The sequence below is a fragment of the Histomonas meleagridis genome (genome assembly GCF_020186115.1).
Source record: "Histomonas meleagridis strain 2922-C6/04-10x chromosome Unknown contig_84, whole genome shotgun sequence".
NCBI lineage: Eukaryota > Parabasalia > Tritrichomonadida > Dientamoebidae > Histomonas > Histomonas meleagridis.
The window spans coordinates 1-23,636 of NW_027150920.1; the positions used below are offsets into that span (position 1 = coordinate 1).

Here is a 23,636-nt window from a genome sequence, read left to right on the forward strand (position 1 = left end):
TGTGTGTGGCACTTTATGTGTGTGTGGTACTTGTGTGTGTGTGGCACCTGTGTGTGTGTACCTGTGTGTGTGGGAAAACTTGTGTGTGGCACCCAGTGTGTGGTGCCTGTGTGTGTGGCACCCTAGTGTGTGGCACCCAGTGTGGTACTTGTGTGTGTGGTACTTGTGTGTGTGGTACTTGTGTGTGTGGTACTTGTGTGTGTGGTACTTGTGTGTGTGGTACTTGTGTGTGTGGTACTTGTGTGTGTGGTACTTGTGTGTGTGGTACTTGTGTGTGTGGTACTTGTGTGTGTGGTACTTGTGTGTGTGGTACTTGTGTGTGTGGTACTTGTGTGTGTGGTACTAGTGTGTGTGGGTGCAGTGTGGGACCTGTGTGTGGCACCTGTGTGTGTGGTACCTGTGTGTGGCACTTGTGTGGTGCCCGTGTGTGGCACTCGTGTGTGGCACTTGTGTGTGTGGTACTTGTGTGTGTGGTACTTGTGTGTGTGGTTATCTGTGTGTGTGTGTGTGTGGTACTTGTGTGTGTGGTACTTGTGTGTGTGGGGCTGGTGTGTGTGGTACTTGTGTGTGTGGTACTTGTGTGTGTGGTACTTGTGTGTGTGGTACTTGTGTGTGTGTGGTACTTGTGTGTGTGGTACTTGTGTGTGTGGTACTTGTGTGTGTGGTACTTGTGTGTGTGGGACTCGTGTGTGTGTGGCACGTGTGTGTGGTACTCTGTGTGTGTGGTACCTTGTGTGTGTGGTACTTTGTGTGTGTGGTACTTGTGTGTGTGGTACCCCTGTGTGTGTGGTACCTGTGTGTGTGGTACTGTGTGTGTGGTACCCTGTGTGTGTGGTACTTGTGTGTGTGGTACCCTGTGTGTGGCACCTGTGTGTGTGTGTGGTACTTGTGTGTGTGGCACCCTAGTGTGTGGTACTCTGTGTGTGGTACTCTGTGTGTGTGGTACCTGTGTGTGTGGTACTTGTGTGTGTGGTACCCTCGTGTGTGTGGTACTTGTGTGTGTGGTACCTAGTGTGGTACCCTTGTGTGTGTGGTACTTTGTGTGTGTGGTAACTTTGTGTGTGTGGTACCCTAGTGTGTGGTACTCTGTGTGTGTGGTACCCTAGTGTGTGGTACCTGTGTGTGTGGTACCTTTGTGTGTGTGGTACTTGTGTGTGTGGTACTTGTGTGTGTGGTACTTGTGTGTGTGGTACTTGTGTGTGTGGTACTTGTGTGTGTGGTACTTGTGTGTGTGGTACTTGTGTGTGTGTGTGTGTGTGTGTGGCACTTGTGTGTGTGGCACTTGTGTGTGTGGTACTTGTGTGTGTGGTACTTGTGTGTGTGGTACTTGTGTGTGTGGTACTTGTGTGTGTGGTACTTGTGTGTGTGGGAATTGTGTGTGTGGTACCCTCAGTGTGTGGCACTTTGTGTGTGTGGTACTTGTGTGTGTGGTACCTTTGTGTGTGTGGTACTCTGTGTGTGTGGTACTCTGTGTGTGGTACCTGTGTGTGTGGTACCTTGTGTGTGTGGTACTTTGTGTGTGTGGTACTTGTGTGTGTGGTACTTGTGTGTGTGGTTCTTGTGTGTGTGGTACTTGTGTGTGTGGTCCTTGTGTGTGTGGTACTTGTGTGTGTGGTACTTGTGTGTGTGGTACTTGTGTGTGTGGTACTTGTGTGTGTGGTACTTGTGTGTGTGTGGTACTTGTGTGTGTGGTACTTGTGTGTGTGTGGTACTTGTGTGTGTGGTACTTGTGTGTGTGGTACTGTGTGTGTGTGGTACTTGTGTGTGTGGTACTTGTGTGTGTGGTACTTGTGTGTGTGGTACTTGTGTGTGTGGTACTTGTGTGTGTGGTACTTGTGTGTGTGGTACTTGTGTGTGTGGTACTTGTGTGTGTGTGGGGTACCTGTGTGTGTGGTACTTGTGTGTGTGGTACTTGTGTGTGTGGTACTTGTGTGTGTGGTACTTGTGTGTGTGGTACTTGTGTGTGTGGTACCTGTGTGTGTGGCACTTGTGTGTGTGGCACTTGTGTGTGTGTGGCTTGTGTGTGTGGGTGTGTGTGTGCGGTACTTGTGTGTGTGGTACTTGTGTGTGTGGTACTTGTGTGTGTGGTACTTGTGTGTGTGGTACTTGTGTGTGGCACCTGTGTGTGTGGTACCCTGTGTGTGTGGCACCTGTGTGTGGTACTTGTGTGTGTGGTACTTGTGTGTGTGGTGTCTGCGTGTGTGGGACCTGTGTGTGTGGCACCTTGTGTGTGTGGTACTTGTGTGTGTGGTACTTGTGTGTGTGGTACTTGTGTGTGTGGTACTTGTGTGTGTGGTACTTGTGTGTGTGGTGCGTGTGTGTGTGTTGCTTGTGTGTGTGGTACTTGTGTGTGTGGTACTTGTGTGTGTGGTACTTGTGTGTGTGGTACTTGTGTGTGTGTGGGACTTGTGTGTGTGGCACTTGTGTGTGTGGGTACTTGTGTGTGTGGTACTTGTGTGTGTGGTACTTGTGTGTGTGGTACTTGTGTGTGTGTGGTACTTGTGTGTGTGGTACTTGTGTGTGTGGTACTTGTGTGTGTGGTACTTGTGTGTGTGGTACTTGTGTGTGTGGTACTTGTGTGTGGTACTTGTGTGTGTGTGGTGCTTGTGTGTGTGGTACTTGTGTGTGTGGTACTTGTGTGTGTGGTACGTGTGTGTGTGGTACTTGTGTGTGTGGTACTTGTGTGTGTGGTACTTGTGTGTGTGGTACTTGTGTGTGTGGTACTTGTGTGTGTGTGGTACTTGTGTGTGTGGTACTTGTGTGTGTGGTACTCGTGTGTGTGGTACTTGTGTGTGTGGTACTTGTGTGTGTGTGGTACTTGTGTGTGTGGTACTTGTGTGTGTGGTACTTGTGTGTGTGGTACTTGTGTGTGTGGTACTTGTGTGTGTGGTACTTGTGTGTGTGGTACTTGTGTGTGTGGTACTTGCGTGTGTGGTACTTGTGTGTGTGGTACTTGTGTGTGTGGTACTTGTGTGTGTGGTACTTGTGTGTGTGGTGTGTGTGTGGTACGTGTGTGTGTGGTACCTGTGTGTGTGGTACTTGTGTGTGTGGTACTTGTGTGTGTGGTACTTGTGTGTGTGGTACTTGTGTGTGTGGTACTTGTGTGTGTACTTGTGTGTGTGGTACTTGTGTGTGTGGTACTTGTGTGTGTGGTACTCTGTGTGTGTGTGGTACTTGTGTGTGTGGTACTTGTGTGTGTGGTACTTGTGTGTGTGGTACTTGTGTGTGTGGTACTTGTGTGTGTGGTACTTGTGTGTGTGGTACTTGTGTGTGTGGTACTTGTGTGTGTGGTAGTTGTGTGTGTGGTAGTTGTGTGTGTGGTACTTGTGTGTGTGGTACTTGTGTGTGTGGTACTTGTGTGTGTGGTACTTGTGTGTGTGGTACTTGTGTGTGTGGTACTTGTGTGTGTGGTACTTGTGTGTGTGGTACTTGTGTGTGTGGTACTTGTGTGTGTGTGGTACTTGTGTGTGTGGTACTTGTGTGTGTGGTACTTGTGTGTGTGGTACTTGTGTGTGTGGTACTTGTGTGTGTGGTACTCGGGTGTGTGGTACTTGTGTGTGTGTGGTACTTGTGTGTGTGGTACTTGTGTGTGTGGTACTTGTGTGTGTGGTACTTGTGTGTGTGGTACTTGTGTGTGTGGTACTTGTGTGTGTGGTACTTGTGTGTGTGGTACTTGTGTGTGTGGTACTTGTGTGTGTGGTGCTTGTGTGTGTGGTACTTGTGTGTGTGTGGTACTTGTGTGTGTGTGGTACTTGTGTGTGTGTGGCACTTGTGTGTGTGGTACTTGTGTGTGTGGTACTTGTGTGTGTGGTACTTGTGTGTGTGGTACTTGTGTGTGTGGTACTTGTGTGTGTGGTACTTGTGTGTGTGGTACTTGTGTGTGTGGTACTTGTGTGTGTGGTACTTGTGTGTGGTACCTGTGTGTGTGTGGTACTTGTGTGTGTGGTACTTGTGTGTGTGTGGTACTTGTGTGTGTGGTACCCCTGTGTGTGTGGTACTTTGTGTGTGTGGTACTTGTGTGTGTGGTACCCTGTGTGTGTGGTACTTGTGTGTGTGGTACTTGTGTGTGTGGTACTTGTGTGTGTGGTGTGTGTGTGTGTGGTACTTGTGTGTGTGTGGTACTTGTGTGTGTGGTACTTGTGTGTGTGGTACTTGTGTGTGTGGTACTTGTGTGTGTGGTACTTGTGTGTGTGGTACTTGTGTGTGTGGCACCTGTGTGTGTGGTACTTGTGTGTGTGGTACTTGTGTGTGTGGTACTTGTGTGTGTGGTACTTGTGTGTGTGGTACTTGTGTGTGTGGTACGTGTGTGGTGTGTGTGTGGTACTTGTGTGTGTGGTACTTGTGTGTGTGGTACTTGTGTGTGTGTGGTACTTGTGTGTGTGGTACTTGTGTGTGTGGTACTTGTGTGTGTGGCACTTGTGTGTGTGTGGTACTTGTGTGTGTGGTACTTGTGTGTGTGGTACTTGTGTGTGTGGTACTTGTGTGTGTGGTACTCGTGTGTGTGTGGTACTTGTGTGTGTGGTACTTGTGTGTGTGGTACTTGTGTGTGTGGTACTTGTGTGTGTGGTACTTGTGTGTGTGGTACTTGTGTGTGTGGTCTCCTGTGTGTGTGGTACTTGTGTGTGTGGTACTTGTGTGTGTGGTACTTGTGTGTGTGGTACTTGTGTGTGTGGTACTTGTGTGTGTGGTACTTGTGTGTGTGGCGCTTGTGTGTGTGGTACCTGTGTGTGTGTGGTGCTTGTGTGTGTGGTACTTGTGTGTGTGGTACCCTGTGTGTGTGGTACCTGTGTGTGTGGTACCTGTGTGTGTGGTAACTTTGTGTGTGTGGTACTTGTGTGTGGTACCCTGTGTGTGTGGTACCTGTGTGTGGTACCCCAGTGTGTGGTAAATTTGTGTGTGTGGCACGTTTGTGTGTGTGGTACTTGTGTGTGTGGTACTCAGTGTGTGGTACCCTGTGTGTGGTACTTGTGTGTGTGGCACTTGTGTGTGGTACTTGTGTGTGTGGTACTTGTGTGTGTGGTACTTGTGTGTGTGGTACTTGTGTGTGTGGTACTTGTGTGTGTGGTACATTTGTGTGTGTGGTACTTGTGTGTGTGGTACTTGTGTGTGTGGTACTTGTGTGTGTGGTACTTGTGTGTGTGGGTTCGTGTGTGTGTGGTACGTGTGTGTGTGGTACGCGGGTGTGTGGTGTTCGTGTGTGTGGTACTTGTGTGTGTGGTACTTGTGTGTGTGGTACTTGTGTGTGTGGTACTTGTGTGTGTGGTACTCTGTGTGTGTGGTACTTGTGTGTGTGTGGTACTTGTGTGTGTGGTACTTGTGTGTGTGGTACTTGTGTGTGTGGTACTTGTGTGTGTGTGGTACTTGTGTGTGTGGTACTTGTGTGTGTGGTACTTGTGTGTGTGGTACATGTGTGTGTGTGGTACTTGTGTGTGTGGTACTTGTGTGTGTGTGGTACTTGTGTGTGTGGTACTTGTGTGTGTGGTACTTGTGTGTGTGGTACTTGTGTGTCTTGTGTGTGTGGTACTTGTGTGTGTGTGGTACTTGTGTGTGTGGTACTTGTGTGTGTGGTACTTGTGTGTGTGGTACTTGTGTGTGTGTGGTACTTGTGTGTGTGGTACTTGTGTGTGTGGTACTTGTGTGTGTGGTACTTGTGTGTGTGTGGTACTTGTGTGTGTGGTACTTGTGTGTGTGGTACTTGTGTGTGTGGTACCTGTGTGTGTGTGGTACTTGTGTGTGTGGTACTTGTGTGTGTGGTACTTGTGTGTGTGGTACTTGTGTGTGTGGTACTTGTGTGTGTGGTACTTGTGTGTGTGGTACTTGTGTGTGTGGTACTTGTGTGTGTGGTACTCTTGTGTGTGTGGTACTTGTGTGTGTGGTACTTGTGTGTGTGGTACTTGTGTGTGTGGTACTTGTGTGTGTGGTACTTGTGTGTGTGGTACTTGTGTGTGTGGTACTCGTGTGTGTGTGGTACTTGTGTGTGTGGTACTTGTGTGTGTGGTACTTGTGTGTGTGTGGTACTTGTGTGTGTGGTACTTGTGTGTGTGGTACTTGTGTGTGTGGTACTTGTGTGTGTGGTACTTGTGTGTGTGGTACTTGTGTGTGTGGTACTTGTGTGTGTGGTCTATGTGTGTGTGGTACTTGTGTGTGTGGTTCTTTGTGTGTGTGGTACTTGTGTGTGTGGTACTTGTGTGTGTGGTACTTGTGTGTGTGGTACTTTGTGTGTGTGGTTCCCTTGTGTGTGTGGTACTTGTGTGTGTGGTACTTGTGTGTGTGGTACTTGTGTGTGTGGTACTTGTGTGTGTGGTACTTGTGTGTGTGGTACTTGTGTGTGTGGTACTTGTGTGTGTGGTACTTGTGTGTGTGTGTGTGTGTGTGTGTGTGTGTGGTGTGTGTGTGTGTGGTGTGTGTGTGTGTGGTACTTGTGTGTGTGGTACTTGTGTGTGTGGTACTTGTGTGTGTGGTACTTGTGTGTGTGGTACTTGTGTGTGTGGTACTTGTGTGTGTGGTACTTGTGTGTGTGGTACTTGTGTGTGTGGTACTTGTGTGTGTGGTACTTGTGTGTGTGTGGTACTTGTGTGTGTGGTACTTGTGTGTGTGGTACTCGTGTGTGTGGTACTTGTGTGTGTGGTACTTGTGTGTGTGGTACTTGTGTGTGTGGTACTTGTGTGTGTGGTACTTGTGTGTGTGGTACTTGTGTGTGTGGTACTTGTGTGTGTGGTACTTGTGTGTGTGTGGTACTTGTGTGTGTGTGGTTTGTGTGTGTGTGGTACTTGTGTGTGTGTGGTACTTGTGTGTGTGGTACTTGTGTGTGTGTGGTACTTGTGTGTGTGGTACTTGTGTGTGTGGTACTTGTGTGTGTGGTACTTGTGTGTGTGGTACTTGTGTGTGTGGTACTTGTGTGTGTGGGGGTTGTGTGTGTGTGGTACTTGTGTGTGTGGTACTTGTGTGTGGGGTACTTGTGTGTGTGGTACTTGTGTGTGTGGTACTTGTGTGTGTGGTACTTGTGTGTGTGGTACTTGTGTGTGTGGTACTTGTGTGTGTGTGGTACTTGTGTGTGTGGTACTTGTGTGTGTGTGGTACTTGTGTGTGTGGTACTTGTGTGTGTGGTACCTGTGTGTGTGGTACTTGTGTGTGTGGTACTTGTGTGTGTGGTACTTTGTGTGTGTGGTACTTGTGTGTGTGGTACTTGTGTGTGTGTGGTACTTGTGTGTGTGGTACTTGTGTGTGTGGTACTTGTGTGTGTGGTACCTGTGTGTGTGGTACTTGTGTGTGTGGTACTTGTGTGTGTGGTACTTGTGTGTGTGGTACTTGTGTGTGTGGTACTTGTGTGTGTGGTACTTGTGTGTGTGGTACTTGTGTGTGTGGTACCTGTGTGTGTGGTACTTGTGTGTGTGGTACTTGTGTGTGTGGTACTTGTGTGTGTGGTACTTGTGTGTGTGGTACTTGTGTGTGTGGTACTTGTGTGTGTGGTACTTGTGTGTGTGGTACTTGTGTGTGTGTGGTACTTGTGTGTGTGGTACTTGTGTGTGTGGTACTTGTGTGTGTGGTACTCGTGTGTGTGTGGTACTTGTGTGTGTGGTACTTGTGTGTGTGGTACTTGTGTGTGTGGTACTTGTGTGTGTGGTACTTGTGTGTGTGGTACTTGTGTGTGTGGTACTTGTGTGTGTGGTACTTGTGTGTGTGTGGTACTCGTGTGTGTGGTACTTGTGTGTGTGGTACTTGTGTGTGTGGTACTTGTGTGTGTGGTACTTGTGTGTGTGGTACTTGTGTGTGTGGTACTTGTGTGTGTGGTACTTGTGTGTGTGGTACTTGTGTGTGTGGTACTTGTGTGTGTGGTACTTGTGTGTGTGGGACTTGTGTGTGTGTGGGTTGTGTGTGTGTGGTACTTGTGTGTGTGGTACTTGTGTGTGTGGTACTTGTGTGTGTGGTACTTGTGTGTGTGGTACTTGTGTGTGTGGTACTTGTGTGTGTGGTACTTGTGTGTGTGGTACTTGTGTGTGTGGTACTTGTGTGTGTGGTACTTTTGTGTGTGTGGTACTTGTGTGTGTGGTACTTGTGTGTGTGGTACTTGTGTGTGTGGTACTTGTGTGTGTGGTACTTGTGTGTGTGGTACTTGTGTGTGTGGTACTTGTGTGTGTGGTACTTGTGTGTGTGGTACTTGTGTGTGTGGTACTTTTGTGTGTGGTACTTGTGTGTGTGTGGTACTTGTGTGTGTGGTACTTGTGTGTGTGGTACTTGTGTGTGTGGTACTTGTGTGTGTAGGTGGTACTTGTGTGTGTGTGGTACTTGTGTGTGTGGTACTTGTGTGTGTGGTACTTGTGTGTGTGGTACTTGTGTGTGTGGTACTTGTGTGTGTGGTACTTGTGTGTGTGGTACTTGTGTGTGTGGTACTTGTGTGTGTGGTACTTTTGTGTGTGTGGTACTTGTGTGTGTGGTACTTGTGTGTGTGGTACTTGTGTGTGTGGTACTTGTGTGTGGTACTTGTGTGTGTGGTACTTGTGTGTGTGGTACTTGTGTGTGTGGTACTTGTGTGTGTGGTACTTGTGTGTGTGGTACTTGTGTGTGTGGTACCTGTGTGTGTGGTACTTGTGTGTGTGGTACTTGTGTGTGTGGTACTTGTGTGTGTGGTACTTGTGTGTGTGGTACTTGTGTGTGTGGTACTTGTGTGTGTGGTACTTGTGTGTGTGGTACTTGTGTGTGTGGTGTGTGTGTGTGTGTGGTACTTGTGTGTGTGGTACTTGTGTGTGTGGTACTTGTGTGTGTGGTACTTGTGTGTGTGGTACTTGTGTGTGTGGTACTTGTGTGTGTAGGTGGTACTTGTGTGTGTAGGTGGTACTTGTGTGTGTAGGTGGTACTTGTGTGTGTGGTACTTGTGTGTGTGGTACTTGTGTGTGTGGTACTTGTGTGTGTAGGTGGTACTTGTGTGTGTAGGTGGTGCTTGTGTGTGTAGGTGGTGCTTGTGGTGGTGGGGAGTGTGTGTGTAGGTGGTGCTTGTGTGTGTAGGTGGTGCTTGTGGTGGTGGGGAGTGTGTGGGTGGTACGTGTGGGTGGTGGGTGGTGATGGGGGGTAGATGTGTGTATTGCAGAGTATACAAACCGAAATTTCAAAACGTCTTGTTAGTCTTTCAATAAAAGAATTGTGTTTGCTTAATTGCAAAATGTTTGAAAGCATATTGAAAGATTTAATTTAGAATCTTTTCATAATTGCTATCGATAATACTCTGATAGAAACGCATGCAGTTGCAGATATATTAATTATTCACTAGAATTAATAAAAAAAATAAATTTTTATTATTAGTGTTTGAATATTTTCGAGTCACAACCATTTAACAAAGATGTATGCATGATCATAATGAGAAGTTTCTCAAATATGTGAAGTGAAATGTAAGATATGACAAAAAAGTGACTTTAATTCCAACATTTGCATAAAACCGTTGGAGGCTTTTTTACAGTTTCGTCGTTTTAATAAACCGGTAAAATTCATTGAAAACTAGCCGGTTAAAAAAACAACCAAAGAAAATTATGAACACCAAATACGACTTTACCTCAATTCTTGATCGCAAAGGTCACGATGCTATTGCTGTAGATGTGATTCCAATTCCAAACGTGGAAGTCGCAGAGGAATTTTCGGCAATTCCAATGTGGGTTGCAGATATGAATTTTCCAACACTTCCAACTATCCTAGAAGCTATTGAAGAGCGATTGAAACATCACCACTTTGGTTATTTTTTGCTTCCAGATGAATATTACGAAAGTATTATTCGTTGGCATAAGGATCGTTTTGGTGTCGAAGGTCTTACCAAAGAATGCATTGATTATGAAAACGGTGTACTAGGGTGCGTTTCGTCTGCTCTTCAAGCTTTTACTTTACCCGGAGAAGCTGTTTTATTACATTCACCAACTTATATTGGATTTACTGGAACAATGAACAATATCGGAAGAAAGATTGTCCTCAGTGATCTTGTTCTTGATGAGAACAAAGTATGGCGTATGGATTATGAAGATATGGAGAAGAAGATTACAGAGAATCATATTCACTGTGTTATTTTCTGTTCTCCTCATAACCCTACAGGTCGGGTATGGGAACGTGAAGAACTTGAAAAAGCTATGGAAATTTATCGCAAACATGATTGCGTTGTGATTTGTGATGAAATTTGGTCTGACATTGTTCTTCCAGGTTCAAAGCACATACCCATTCAGACCATTTCTGAAGATGCCAAGAATCGCACTATTGCAGTATATGCACCCTCAAAAACATTTAACTTGGCCGGGCTTGTTGGCTCTTATCATGTTATTTATAATCCCACTCTCCGTGACCGTGTTCGTAAGGCTTCAAATATGTCCCACTATAATATGACCAATGTTTTATCTGTCCATGCATTAATTGGTGCATATAAACCAGAAGGACGTGTTTGGGTTGATGAGCTCTGTCAGGTACTTGGCAGCAATGTTGATTATGCATATAATTTCATTACTAGTAAGTTTAAAGGAGTCAAACTCGCAAAGCCTCAAGGTACTTATATGCTATATATGGACTGTGAGGAATGGTGTAAGGAACATGGAAAAACACTTGACGAGTTACTGAGGGCAGGTGTAAGAGTTGGAGTCATATGGCAGGATGGAAGGCCATTCAACCGCACTTTTGCAATCAGAATAAATCTTGCAGTTCCTCACTCAAGAGTTGTGGATGCAATGGATCGTTTGGACAAGTACGTTTTTAACGGATCTTACGATAAGTAAAAATTAATCCAATTAATTATTTTAGGCGTTTAAATGTTTGAAATTCATAAAACAGACGTCTGTTTTGCGAATGTTTTTCTGCAGAAAAAATATGAAAATATATTAATTTTAGATTAAATAAATTGTTGGTGCATCATTATTTAATAAATTAGGTTTACATGAAAGTAAGTAATTGCTACTTATTAATGATAATAAATTTCTATATGATTTTGCTAAAAGTAACTTAAAACTACTTTGAAAAGCAAATTTTATTATTTAAAAAAAAAATATTTAGTTGTGTATTGTATAGAAAATATTTAACAATTTTTAAAATTTAAAACGCGTGATTTATTTATGCCTGAAAACTCATACAAAAAGTGCGATTAAAAAGATAATAGTTGGGACTGCAATAACGACAGCTACACTAATTCCTATTTTACCACCTTCTGATATTTCTTCTTTACTTGACGCAACTAAAACATTATTTGACTCAAAGTCACTAATAAAAGTAAAGTTTACAGCATTTTCATTATTATTAAAAATCATATAATATGTTAAGTTTTCGTTTGAACCAATTTCATCACTTTTTATTTCTGATTGCTTAAATGCAAGAACTGAATCGAATTCTGCAAATGTATTACTATTTTTTTCTGATATCCAAACTGTTGTCTGGTGTTCAGAATTTTCTTCTATACTCATTTTAATTGATAAATTTAAAGAATTTGAATTTATTGGATTGGTATAGAAATACATAACAGTATGTGCATCAATTAAAAATGTATTTTCACCTTTTTGAATTTTTTGAATTTGATTTTGACATAAGTTTCCATTATGTTCACCATCACATTCCATTGTTCCATTAACACAAACGCCTGATTTATCAGTAATGCATGAATTAGTTTCTTCGAATTCTAAGAATTTTGAGTTAATTGATGTTGATTTTTGATCAAATGGACCAATAGCAACAACAGAACATTTGACATTTTCGCAAACTTCATTACTAAACAAATGAATTGTATATTCTCCTTCTTCAATTTCATTTTTCCATATTGTAACTCTTTCATTAGTTGAAAAATGTTCTTCTATATTATTATCATGATGATTTCCATAAAAAATTTGTCCTGATGGTGAGACAACAACTAAATCAATGTCATAATATATTGGAATTAATGAATCCACTGAAAGACTTGTATCCAAATATGATATAACAACTCTTAATGAGAATCTTCTATCTAAAACGTTAATTTTAGATGTGTAATGCTTTTTACCTGTAATATTAAGTAATTTGCTAACACGTAAACCAAATCCAATGTCTTCTGGTAAAGGAATAACTGTTGATAAATCCACTGAACCATGTCCTACAATACGATTTGGTGTACGAACTGAGAAATTATTAACTGCTGATGCAATTATACAAGCACGTAAAAGTGTTCCATCAGGATCAATTTTGGTATTTAAATATTTTCCATCAGCAAAATATTGTGACAAAAGTGCTGCTGCACCTGCAACTGTTGGACAAGCCATTGATGTACCTTGTTTCCTAACTATATTATATGTTTCCGATGGTACTGTTCTGCCTCCATGATTATTAACTGCTTTTGCTTGAGAATTAGCACTAAATACTAATGAACCTGGAGCACAAACATCTGGTTTCATTACACCTCTTTTTGATGGCCCTTTTGAAGAATATGAATCGACTGTAACTGTTCTTCTAATTGACAATTTTTTAACAATCTTTGTTACTATGATATTTTGTCCTATAAAATTACCAAGACTTGCATCAGAACAATAAATGGAATATTTTGTTATACCTGCTTGACTAAATTTAGAACGAACTGAGGTTAAATTAGATCCATAACAAATTATTAAACTACATGTTTGGGTTGATGCTGTTTTAATTTGATCTACACTAAGTGTTCCATCAATAGCAAGAAATTGAGTATAACTTGTTGTTTTACTAAGGAACAATTGTTGACTTGATGAATATGCAAAAGAATAAGAAGAACCTGTAATTAATTGACCTGTAAATTCTTTACCATTTTTGGTTCTAATAATAAATGATCGATCACTTTCACTTTTAATATCTGGTTGTGCACCAACTGATAAAATATTACTACAGACGCTTGGTTGTGTACATGTATATGCTGCTCCATAATTATTAGATGCTGCAAATATAAATAAAATAGTTGAATAATTTTCTGCAGCAATGTTATATTCTCTTTCACCTGATGGATTTGGTCCTGTCCATTCCCAGCTGTTAGTAAAAATATGTGAACCAAGTTCATACATTATGTCTGGACGTAATTTTTTTCCTCGAATATGTTCTGATGCAAGGTAATGGCCAATATAAGCAAATTTAGCATTTGGAGCAACACCATCAAATGCAGCTATAACAGATTTTGAATCATATGCTTTTCCTGCAGCTGTTCCTGCAACATGTGTACCATGTGAGCTACTCATTAACTTTTTGTTACGAAAGTTTGTTGTGTCATTTGACCATCCTTTACCAAGTTTATGTTGGATGTTATAATAAACAAACTTCCTATGGTTTGTGATTTTTTTGTTGAATTCAATGGAAGTGTCATAAAAAGAGGTATGAAGCCAATCAATTGGAGAGTCTAAAATAGAAATTATTTGACCTGCTCCAGTTAATCCAAATTGCTTAAAATAGGGTGAAACAATGGCATGATTTATTGTTTCATCAAAAATAGGATCTTGGTATCGTTTTTGAATATATCCAGTAATTGCATAATTATTTGGAGCTTCTTCAGCTTGAGGTATAATAAAACAAACTTCAGGAATTTCAGAGAGTTCACGCACAGTTTCTTCTGGGTTTTCAGTGTTAACAATATATTGAGTATTTGAAACTTTTTCTGCATCATATAAAGAATTGCTCACAAGAACTGCATTTTCTGATGTTACAACTGTAAGATTGTTTGAAATTCCTTTTATCTTTTCGTAGGGTTCAATAAATTTTGCAATCATAACTTGATCATCTAAATATTGAAAATCATTCGAAGTAAAATAATGTTTGTATACTTCACCATTTACCTTGTTCAATGAAGTAATTCCCAACATTCTTTTTAATTCAATGTTATTCTTGTTTAAAAACCAGATATAATACCATCCATTTGTAGTTGATTTTATTTGCTTGTCTTGTCTTTGAATTTTGATTTTATCGCCAAAGTAGGTGCTAAAAGTAATTTTCTCCCTAATACACGCAAGCAAGAACAGCAGCATTATTTGAGAGCTTTAAACGCAAAAAAATTTTTACGGTCACAAAATTGAATATGTTATTCAATATTGAGTGTTGGGTCAAAGCAAACTTATTCAAAAATTAAAAGAGGCTGTTTATTTATTACAACGACTTAAAATGTGACTTAAAATTGACTATGGTCTATTTTGCATTTAACTTATCTAAAATAAGACCAAATATTCCTGTGGTTGCTAAATATGTTATGTATCCAATTTTTTATTTCTTATTAAAACAAATGCGATAAATTCAATAATTATTACAGCGATTAATACTGCAAGTGGTATTCCATAAAGATATCCTTTTTCATAATGAATTTCCTCTATTATTTCTGCAAATAAATTGTCCGAAGGTTCATAACATTCCTCTAAAGTTTTATTTACTACCTTTAAAGGGCCAAAATATTTTTTGAAGTAAGAAGAATTATGTACAATTACTGTTGTATTAACATTGTAAAATGAATCATCCGCAATTAAAGGTTCAAATTTTCCATAAAAATGAATACATGTAAGATTAGCGCATCCATAAAATGCATTTTGATTAATCATATATATATTTTCACCAATTATTAATGTAGATAAATTGGTACAATAATAAAATGCACTATTTTCGAATTCTTTTACCTTATTTCCTATAAAAGCATATTCTAGTAACTTATTTGAGTAAAATAAACCATTTTTGATTGAAGTAACAGAATTTGGAAGTGTGCATTCTCTTAATTTAGAACAATAATTAAAAGTTCTTGTTCCCAAATTTTTGAGGTTATTTCCAAAAAATTCAACAATTTCCAAATTTGAACAATATGAAAATGCATGATCAAGAATTGATGTAATTGGTTCTGGAAAAGTAATGTTAGTTAAAAAAGAACAATATGCAATAATTTTCAATTATTTGAAGGTTTTCAGAAAGAGTTATTTGTGTTAAATTTGTACATCTATAAAATGCATATGTTGCAATTCTTTTAACTGTATTAGGTAATTCATAGCTATTAGTATCTAATGCAGGTGGATGATATAAAATTTCATTATAATTATTTCCATAAAGAACATCATCATCATTATAATTAGAATATTTTGTATTTTCATTAGAAACTTTAATAAATCTTAATGCGGTACAATAAGAAAATAAATTATTTCCTATTGAGACAACTGAACTTGGAATTGTAATATTTCTTAATTTTGAACATGAAGAAAACGCATTACTTCCAATCAATTCAAGTGATTCTGATAAAATAATTTCAGTCAAAGAAGAACAATAATAAAAAGAATAACTTCCAATTATTTTGACTGAATTAGGGATTATTATACTAATTATTGAAGAACAAGAAGAAAAAGCATAGTCACCTATAGAAAAGACACCATTTCCAATTGAAGTAACTGAAGAAGGAATAATAACTGTGACAATTTTAGAACAATATACAAATGTTGAATTCCTTATTTCCTTAACACCATTACCAATAGTTATTGATGTTAATGATTGGCAATAAGAAAATAATAGTCCTTCAATTGTGTTTTATTGGAATTTGGCTCAAGGTATGTTATGTTCTCTTTAAACAAGTTGATGTAAATAACGTTATATCCCTTAATGTTGTTCAAGTCTAATAAAAAATAAAGTTGGAAATAGTTTTATTCTTCATATGTATATAAATATAATTTTGAGACTTTTGACTACAAAACTTCATATAATCAAATATATATATATGATTCAGGTAATCTACGTTTGCTATTTGCAAATAAAAATAAGGTTCATTGGCTAGATAAAAAGACAAAGTTGTTTTTATTTGTTTTATTGAATGATTTTTGATCGTTTGAGTGATTTTTGGGGTGCCCTAACATTGGCGATTTTACTTTTTGACAAGTTTATTCTATCGGATAACTGGAGGTTTGTATGACGAGCTCGAGCTGTTATGCCAAAACTGACAAAATAAAACATTGAATTTGATTAGCTAACAAAATTAAAATATCTTTTGAATTATCCAATTAACACACAATTAAAGTAAATATTTAAATATAAAAAGATTATTTTTATTTATATTTAATATTATACCTGCACTTTTTCGACTCATACTTCAAAAAAACTTTATTTTTTGATTCAATAAAAACTAATTTATTTCATAAAAAATTTAATATATAAAAATTATCTATTCATGTTTTGTAGCATAATATTTATAAATTCTATGGGGTTTATCAATTATTTATTAAGATGTTTCTGTTTTTATTTCCACTTTTTGAAATGAAAAGTGAAGAATAAATTGGTTAGACCCTGTTTAAATATAATGAAGAAAATTGATTCACTTCAAGAAATATCACAAAATGATTTTAATTTTACTCAAACAAAGCATAAAGAAATGGTTTAATTGATAATAATCTTAAAATAAATAAGTTGCTTGGTTAAAGAATATTTATGTCGATTAAATGTCATTACTTATTACACAAAAAACTTTCTATTATCTTAAAAAAAAATCATTATAATCTAAGATGAGAAAACCACAATAAAGATCAATTATAACATTTTTGTAATCAAGTTTTATAATGTTATTTAGCTGTTGAAGAAAAACTTAGTGAAACTATTTTCTTTGGTAAAAAAATTTTATGGTTGGAGGTTGTGTTTTTGCACGTTTTTAAAATTCAAATAGATCCCTTTGAAAAAGTTTGTTTCAATTGATATTAATCGTCAATGAACCTTTTGGCGCCAAATTTGTTGTTCGTTTTGTAAACTATATAAAACGAAACTCAAAATGACAACGAAGCTTAATTTCGTTCCTTTTATCTTAAATGGTTCCTTTGTTGTTCAATCCCCTGACAACAACTTGCCAAGTGCTCTAACTCCGTTTCAAAAGCCTTCTAATTTAGATGATTCGTCTTTTTGCAAATATATTCAAAATATGTTTCCTCAAAAATTTGACTATTTTCAACTCCTTAAATCAATCGAAAATGATCACAATGAAATTCCAGATTTATATTTAACACATCATGAAGTAATAATCATTCCAGGGAATGTTCCATCATCTCCAATTGAACGTGTTCAGTTTGTTAAAGATGTATTAAAGAATGTTTTCACTAAAGAACAAATATTAACTTGTGCTACAGGTGCTAGTCATATTGCTATTAATGAATTAAGTCAATGGCAAAAATATATTATATCAATAACATTAATTCATTTTCATACACTTATTTCGGATAATCGTTTCTATTCAACTGATGAATTACGTTCTCAATTTGTTCAAAAAGTTTATTCCTTTTTTGTTCCTGATTCATTTAAGCAAATAACTGACACTCGCTTATCAGCTCCAATCGAATTGGTTAAAGGAAAAGTCACTGTTAATAGTTCAAAAGGGTTAAGTATCATAATCAATTCATCTGATGACATTACTATTATGTCATCTAATTTACTTTCATGGCCGAAGTTTACTTATGATTTAAGTTGTAGTTTTGATTCCAACAAATTAATATTAAGAAGTAATGACACAGAAAAATTATGTGAATTTTCAATTGATAGTACTAATATTGATGAGTCAGAATGGTGTAATGCTTTATGGCCAAAAGCGAATCCACAATTTTCTTCAATTCGTTCTGTTGTTTCAAGTTCGAAAGCATTTAAAGACATACAATTAAATGGTGGAGAAGCCACAAGTTTAGCAAAAGTAATGACATCTTTTGATACATCATTTATTTTTTCATTATATAATGTTTTATCAAATGATCAAAGTTCATTTGATAATATTTTTAATTCATTATTTAATATATTTGCTTCTGAACAAAAAGAACTTCAACTTTTGAAAGTAATTGCTTATTGCGAATTAGTTCGAACAATTGATTTAAATGAAATGTTCCGAAGAAATAATAACTTTTTCCGTTCCATTACAATATTTATGAATAAATTATCCGATAATTACAAGAAAACAACAATGAAAGAAATATATTCAGTCTTATCATCAGCAGAGAAATGGAATACTAATGAACCATCTGAAAAGGACGAAGAAATTGTTGATGATCTTGTAAAGAAATTCTTTGGAATTTTAATCAGAGAAATTGATAATATTCCACCTGCAATTCGAATATTTTGTCGATTTCTTCGTCTTCTTTCAGAAAGGAGGTTTAGAGACAAAAGGTTAACTCATCGCGCAATATTTGCTGTTTTCATTTTACGTTTTGTAATTCCTTCTATTTGTGATCCTCAATCATTAGGATTACCTTTAAATCCAAAAAGTTATACTTATGTTGTTAATTTTACAAAACTTGTTGCTTATGTTGCACAAATTCTTTCAAGAAAAACTGATAGTAAATTAACACAAATGACAAATAACATCGTCGAAAGAAATAGTTCACTTGTTGTTGAGTTTTATGATGCACTTTGTAAGAATGTGCCACAAAAGGAAATATCTGTTTTAAGATCGGATTTAATATCAAGTGTAACAAATGTTCGCGATTATGTAATACTGCACGAAGATGATATATTGAGCTACAACCAAAATTATCAATGCGAGGAACTCTTTGTGGACGATTTTCTAACAGAGTTTATAGCACAGTCAAAGTAACCATTTGTAGTATTTTGGGAAAATTACAACATAATAAAAGTTAACAAATAATATTTTAAGTTTTGCTTCAAAATTAATTAAAATAAGGATTTCGATAATTTTTTATTATAAAATAAACAAAAAAAAATTCGTAATATTAAGTAAATATTTACTTCAAAGAAAATTAATTCTGTCAATTATTAATTTAACAATTTCGGAATGTTTTTTACTGCTAAGTTAAAAGATATAAAGCTGCTGGTCGTTTGTGGCTCCTTAAGGCAATTTTAGTTGAAATGTTTTAATATTCTTTTTAATTAGTTTCTAGCCAAAATATAAATTCATAATTATAAACATTCATTTAATTTTCTTGAAATATTTGCATTCTCACTGCTGAGCCTGACTGATTACATTCATTTAAAATTTACATTATTTAAGTTTCACATTTTATTCATTTAATCGACTTCTTCGACACGTGGTCCTGATGAGTGTCCACCAGTTGAAGCGCCAGGTGATGGGCCAGCGCCTCCTTGCATGTTAGCGAACATTGATGGGTCGATGCCTCCTGGCATGCCGCCAGCGCCTGGCATTCCGCCTTGTGCGCCGCCAGCAGCGTTTTGGTATGCAGCTTGCATGAGTGGCATTAACTTGCCTTCGAGTTCCTTCTGCTTAGCTTCGAATGTAGCGACGTCTGCGTCTTGGTTAGCGTCGATCCATGCGAGTGTGTCATTGATTTCCTTGTTGATTGTGTCCTTATCTGATTGTGACAATGCGTTAGCGAACTGTTCTTGATTTAATGAGTTGCGTACGCCGAAGCAGTATCCTTCGAGTGCGTTCTTAGCCTCAACCTTCTTACGCACTTCTTCATCTTGTGCCTTGTACTTCTCTGCATCTGCAACCATTCTATCGATATCTGCTTGTGAAAGACGTCCTTTCTCATTCTTGATTGTGATCTTCTTGACATTACCTGTCGACTTATCTTGTGCTGAAACGTTCATAATACCATCGGCGTTAACATCGAATGTAACTTCAATCTGTGGTACGCCGCGTGGTGCTGGCGGAATACCTGTTAAATCAAATGTACCAAGTAAGTTGTTATCGCGTGTTCTTGAACGTTCTCCTTCGTAAACTTTGATTGTAACAGCTGGTTGGTTATCGGAGAATGTTGTGAAGACGTTTGACTTCTTGCATGGGATTGTTGTGTTACGTGGAATTAAAACAGTCATAATTTCACCTGCTGTTTCGATACCTAATGAAAGTGGAGCAACATCTAACAATAAGATATCTTTGATTTCTTCATGTGTATCGCCTTTGATAATTGCTGCTTGAACTGCTGCGCCATATGCAACTGCTTCATCCGGATCAACACCACGACATGGTTGCTTACCGTTGAAGAAATCTTGTAATAATTGTTGAACACGTGGAATACGTGATGAACCACCAACAAGAACAATATCAGTGACATCGGACTTTGACATGTTTGCATCTCTTAAAACTTGTGCGACTGGATTCATTGTTGATCTGAAAAGTTCATCATTTAAGTTCTCGAACATAGCACGTGAGATGTTATCCATGAAATCATGGCCTTCATATAATGAATCACAAACAATTGATGCAGATGTAGCTGTGGATAATGTTCTCTTAGCACGTTCGCATGCTGTTCTTAATGTACGGAGTGCACGTGGTGATTGCCTTAAGTCGCATTTGAACTTCTTTTGGAAACGATCTGCAAAGTAATTAACCATACGGTTATCAAAATCTTCACCACCAAGATGTGTATCACCTGCTGTGGCACGTACTTCGAACATACCGCCATCGATATCAAGTAAGGAAACATCAAAAGTACCACCACCAAGATCAAAGATAAGAACATGACGTTCGTTATCAGATTTTTCGTTAAGACCGAAGGCAATAGCAGCGGCTGTTGGTTCGTTGATGATACGAAGAACATTGAGACCGGCAATAACACCTGCATCTTTTGTGGCTTGACGTTGACCATCATTGAAATAGGCTGGAACTGTAACAACAGCATCAGTAACTTTGTTGGAAAGTTGGCTTTCTGCGATTTCCTTCATTTTACCTAAAACCATAGCTGAGATTTCTTCTGGGTAGAATTGTTTGGTTTCACCCTTCCATTGAACTTGAATTCTTGGACGATCTGCATCACCACGAACAACCTTGAATGGCCAATGTTGCATATCTTTTTGAACAACTGGATCACTGAATTTACGGCCAATCATACGCTTTGCATCGAAAACTGTGTTTGTTGGGTTCATGGCAGCTTGGTTCTTAGCAGCATCACCGACAAGACGTTCATCTTCAGTGAATGCAACATAAGATGGGGTTGTACGATTACCCATATCATTTGCAATAATATCAACACGACCGTGTCTAAATACACCGACACAACTGTAAGTTGTACCAAGATCAATGCCTATAGCAGACATAATAAAAAAATGATATCAAAAATCGCTATTTTTGGTTGGGCATTTACCAATTCAATTAAGTGTCCGGCTATTTATTGCATTGAATTTTTATGATTAGGACGTTTATTTTATGATCGTCTTGAACATGTTTTTCTCGTTTTAAAAAACTTTTTTATATGGATATATCTTTTAATGAATATATAATAATTAAGACAAATCATAGCCTGCTTAAGCTTTTAAGTATAACGAACATTTTATGGTTAGCATCTTAAAATTTTAATTTGCCAAAAAGGTTCTTAAAACTTAAAGGTTCCTTTTTTACGATGTAACATTTTATATGTTTCCTGCAATTTCTTTGCCTTCTTTTGAGGAAGCAATAGATCCTCAAAGAATGGATTCGAACTCAATTGAAGAAGTTTTTATGAAACTTGGTTATTTATATACCATTGGTCTTTATAAACAAATGCTTGAAATTAAAAATTTATCTAATCAATTATTTTTAGAACTTGAAGTAGACTTTGATAAGTTAACTAATAGAATTGAAAAAATATCTTCTCATTTAAAGCAACTAAAAAGAAATTCTAAAAAAATATTTGAAATAAATTATAATCTTTCACCACATGAATATATACAAAATCAATATTGTGTAAATGAGCTTCCTAAAGTTGAACAAAAGGAATTTATTCTCCAAAGTTCGGAACGTTTCATTAAACCTTTGTTACAAGACTCAGAACCTCCACCATCTCTTGAAGCTTTTTCTTCCCTCATTCCTGATTATAAAAATCTTGACCTTGAAATCACTGATCCAACACAATTCGAGCGGCAATACAAAGAGGAAATGCTTGCACTTCTTGCCAATTTCAAGAGAAAACTTAAAAAGAAGATGAAAAAGAACCGTGTAAAAGATAAAGAAGCTCCTATAAATGATCTTAGTGCATTTGCTCTTAATGCTTATATTGAAACAGTTAATCCTCCACTCGAAACATTAATTTGTCCACCACCACCAGGTAGTACTTCGAATTGGCGTACATTTGCTGGTAATATATCTTCAACACCAATTCGTAAACCTCTTATCTCACCTGTTACTGCTCCCTCTTTACCAAAGACACCTTTAGCTTCATCATTCGAAAGATTAAAACAAACCACAACATCGCCTACAATGAAAACGCAACAATCTCAAGAGAATTTTAATATGTCTGAACCTACTCCACCTCCATCATTTCCATCATTTCTGCCACCTCCACCATCCCCACCACCTCCCCCACCTATATCATTACTATCTTCTAATAAGAATCCTTCTCCAAAACTTCAGAGTCCTCCTGGTGCACCAACTGATCATCTTGCACTTATTCGTCAAGGAGTTAAACTAAGAAAAACTGAAACTAACAAGAAACCAAAGAAAATCAGAGTTGAAGAAACAGATCCTAACTCATTATCAATGGCCGAAATTTTACAAACTATTGCTGAGATTAGAGAAGCAGTAGCAGATGAAGAATCTGATAGTGAATCTTCTGGAGGTTCTGGAACTTCCTCTGATTGGTAAAAAAAATTATTTATTTTTTTTTCTAACAAAAAAATTAAAATAATATTTTTCGAATTAAGTTTATTACTAGAATTTAAATATATTTAAATTTTTATGCTTGAAGTAATAGTGGATGAGATTTCAACTCACCATCAACTTCATTCTTAGCTGGTGTTGGGGCAAATATACCCAACAAAGCAGCGACCAAACATTCGCATGCGAAAACGAATAGTCCCCATTTCATATTATTATTTATTGGCGGCCAAATCATCAATGCGATGAACATAAAGATCCATCCGAAAGTATTATTTAATAGAGTGGCTTGTTCTTTGACGGAATCGGGGAATAAATCCAATACATATTTCCAAGTAATTGGAACCATTACGAAAAGATACATTGCGTAATCCAATGTCAAAAATGTTAATGAAACAGTTGATGACCAAGTGAAAAATTTTTGGAAAGATGTAATTAATAAACATATACATTGACCGAAGCATGCAGATATTAATGAATTCTTTGGTCCGAGTTTTTTGATGAAGAAATATAAAGGAACAGATAAGAAAATAGGAACAAATCCAATTACATCTGGCCCAAAACTTGTAATTGATTTAACATCTGTAAATGCCTGTAAATAACTTTGGAGATTGGGCATAATTGTCCATATTCCTGTAAAATGTAATAAAAACATGGCAATTATAGAGAAAATAATTTCGCGAATAAATTTTGTTTTGAGGATGTTATCATTGATATTTAGTTCGTCTTTCTCTTGATCAGGAATAGCCCATATGTTGAATGCTAATAGCCCTGATGCAAATGATGAAATGCATGAAAGTATTTGCCATTCATATTTAAAGGACCCTATTAAAAAGGATATGGCTATACCAAATGCAATACCTAATGAGTGAAAGATGTAGCAAACTTCAATGGATTTTGATATGTTATTTTCCATTAATAATTTTGGAACAAATGAATGATATATCCCTGCACATACACCTTGTAGGGCACGAATAATAAACACAATTGCTGTCGTGCTTTTTGTGCAAAATGGTAAAACTATCCATGTGATAAAATTCAATATTGAATTACAAAAAATAACTATTTTTTCATGCTTTCGTATAAAATGCATGATAAAAGCCCCAACTATTGCTGATAATGGAGCAAGAGCATTGAAAAATGCTGCCAGTTGATCTGAAAATTCAAATTG

At 37.7% G+C, this 23,636-nt stretch overlaps 5 protein-coding genes across 5 annotated transcripts; 2 read left to right on the forward strand and 3 right to left on the reverse strand.

Moving 5' to 3' along the window:
- Positions 1-13: 13 nt before the first annotated feature.
- On the reverse strand, positions 14-9,171 carry GO595_009082 (uncharacterized protein; the record flags this gene model as incomplete). Its single annotated transcript, XM_067922728.1, has 2 exons — positions 14-1,086; positions 1,404-9,171. 2 exons carry the CDS (start codon positions 9,169-9,171, stop codon positions 14-16), a joined length of 8,841 nt encoding a protein of 2,946 aa, XP_067770702.1.
- A 350-nt stretch (positions 9,172-9,521) lies between these two features.
- Positions 9,522-10,739, forward strand: GO595_009083 (aminotransferase class I/II-fold pyridoxal phosphate-dependent enzyme; the record flags this gene model as incomplete). Its single annotated transcript, XM_067922729.1, has 1 exon — positions 9,522-10,739. One exon carries the CDS (start codon positions 9,522-9,524, stop codon positions 10,737-10,739), a length of 1,218 nt encoding a protein of 405 aa, XP_067770703.1.
- A 345-nt stretch (positions 10,740-11,084) lies between these two features.
- Positions 11,085-13,703, reverse strand: GO595_009084 (Clan SB, family S8, subtilisin-like serine peptidase; the record flags this gene model as incomplete). The annotated part of the gene is made up of 1 exon (XM_067922730.1): positions 11,085-13,703. One exon carries the CDS (start codon positions 13,701-13,703, stop codon positions 11,085-11,087), a length of 2,619 nt encoding a protein of 872 aa, XP_067770704.1.
- A 5,236-nt stretch (positions 13,704-18,939) lies between these two features.
- GO595_009085 (cytoplasmic heat shock protein 70) lies at positions 18,940-20,931 on the reverse strand (the record flags this gene model as incomplete). Its single annotated transcript, XM_067922731.1, has 1 exon — positions 18,940-20,931. One exon carries the CDS (start codon positions 20,929-20,931, stop codon positions 18,940-18,942), a length of 1,992 nt encoding a protein of 663 aa, XP_067770705.1.
- Positions 20,932-21,301: 370 nt separating this feature from the next.
- GO595_009086 (uncharacterized protein) lies at positions 21,302-22,453 on the forward strand (the record flags this gene model as incomplete). The annotated part of the gene is made up of 1 exon (XM_067922732.1): positions 21,302-22,453. The coding sequence occupies one exon, from the start codon at positions 21,302-21,304 to the stop codon at positions 22,451-22,453; it is 1,152 nt and encodes a 383-aa protein (XP_067770706.1).
- Between the last annotated feature and the right edge of the window lie 1,183 nt (positions 22,454-23,636).